Below are 1,816 nucleotides of genomic sequence, written 5' to 3' on the forward strand. Positions count from 1 at the left end.
GACAACCTGTTGACAAGCCAATTGAAAGAGTCCCTTCCCATTCGATATGTGGCACGGAAGCTATCTACTTGGTTTTCGTCGACGTCGTTGAGGTTGGGATGTTGTACCTCCCAAAAAGTGTATCTTTCAGACACTCTTGTGGCACCCACACCGACAGTTCGCGTTCTGCTGATAATTGCCCCGGTCATGAACAAAGGCAAGAAAGTAATAGCCATTCCAAATTCACTCGAGAAATCGGCAGCAAAAAAGTCGTACTGCAATTGCTGTTCTCTAAGCAAATGCACATTACTGACATTAAGGTACAAAAAGTCTACAATTTCTTGGTTATCGGCTGCAATGCTTTCACTAAGTGCATAAAGAACAGTTTGTTGTTGTCTTAACATTTCGAAGAGGAGAAAAATTTGTTGGCAAGTTCGAGAATTCATTGAGAAATTAAATCGAAACAGAGAAAACGAAAAAAGAAAAGGTAAAACAGGAACAAAAGAAAAAAAAAATCTTGCAGATATTTTAGTAAAATCGAATTTCACTAGTTCCAGGATAATATTTATTTTTATTTTTTATATTTTTTTAAAAAACCGGTTTTGGAAAAAGATTGACCTTCAAAAAAAAAAAAAATTTAAAAAAAACGGCGCTTGTCTATATTAGTACATCTCCTATTTAAGATCTCAATATATTTTGTTCGATGTGAGCAGCTCCAACGAAGATACCGATAATTCTACAGAACTATCAAGGGGTATTTATATATAATTTGAAAGGTATCAAGAGGAGGGTATTGACAGTGACCAGCACCGGTGATTCCATAACAAGCAAAACCTTGACAGTCATCACTTAATTGACGGTTCTACTAAATATGGGAAAAGAAGGCAGAAGGAAGAAGGAAAGACCAAAGCCACGTAAACAGGTTTATGATTTACCAAACTTAGTTTACCGAGGTCGAGAAATAAATAAATATAAAGAAGTAAATAAACAATTATACAAACAATAGCACTCATTTCCATATACGTATGGCTCAGGTCCTATGAGACTCTTCGCTCGATACACGTTACACAGCATTGTTTTATTGATAGAGGTAAATTGTGGAACAACTAATTCCCACCAGTGTGATTATATGGAATCATGTCCTTATTGGATCATCTCCGATAGTTCTACTCTAGGTGTGTTATTATGTTATCCTCATCACGGTCAACAATCGCCATTCATTCGCCAACTACCATTACTTCCACATCTCTCACCCTTTTTTGACTGATGACGACAATCCACGAACCAGCTATCGCGCCATGTACCGTATAAACCGCACTACGTTTGAAAGGTTTGTAAACGAACTATGCAGAGATCTTGCTTTTCAGTCTAGAGCTGTAAATTGTATCCCTCCATACGTCCAGATTTCATGTGCAATTCGTCGGTTAGCTAACTGTCGCGTTGGCTATCGCTGCGCCCACTTGACTATAGGAGTCTCTCACTGGTAGTTACAGAAACTTTACGCAACGTTTTGTAAAAGCCGTTGTTAACAAATTCAAGCATCTTATCGAATGACCCAAGGACGAGCAGCGTGTCGCTGCAATCAAACATGGTTTTGAGTATGGTATAGGCCGCACTGTTCGGGGTCTACCAGCTGTTGGAGCTTTGGATGGCAAGAACTTTGTAATTGAATCAAGAAAGGAACATGCCGACGATTGGCGGGATCGTAAGGGAGACTTTGCCATGAAACTTACGGTAGTATGTGATGATAAGAGTAAGTTTACTTACATTTCGGTTGGTGATTCAGGTAATAATTTATTTGTCCGATTGTATGCAATTATGCTGATCGTTTTGACAT

At 38.5% G+C, this 1,816-nt stretch overlaps 1 protein-coding gene across 1 annotated transcript; it reads right to left on the minus strand.

Moving 5' to 3' along the window:
- Positions 1 to 786: 786 nt before the first annotated feature.
- On the minus strand, positions 787 to 1,079 carry EV154DRAFT_61138 (uncharacterized protein). Its single transcript, XM_051607691.1, has one exon. It carries the CDS (start codon positions 996 to 998, stop codon positions 825 to 827), a length of 174 nt encoding a protein of 57 aa, XP_051452611.1. The 5' UTR covers positions 999 to 1,079; the 3' UTR covers positions 787 to 824.
- Between the last annotated feature and the right edge of the window lie 737 nt (positions 1,080 to 1,816).

Source organism: Mucor mucedo (assembly GCF_025094135.1).
Source record: "Mucor mucedo strain NRRL 3635 chromosome Unknown EV154scaffold_141, whole genome shotgun sequence".
NCBI lineage: Eukaryota > Fungi > Mucoromycota > Mucoromycetes > Mucorales > Mucoraceae > Mucor > Mucor mucedo.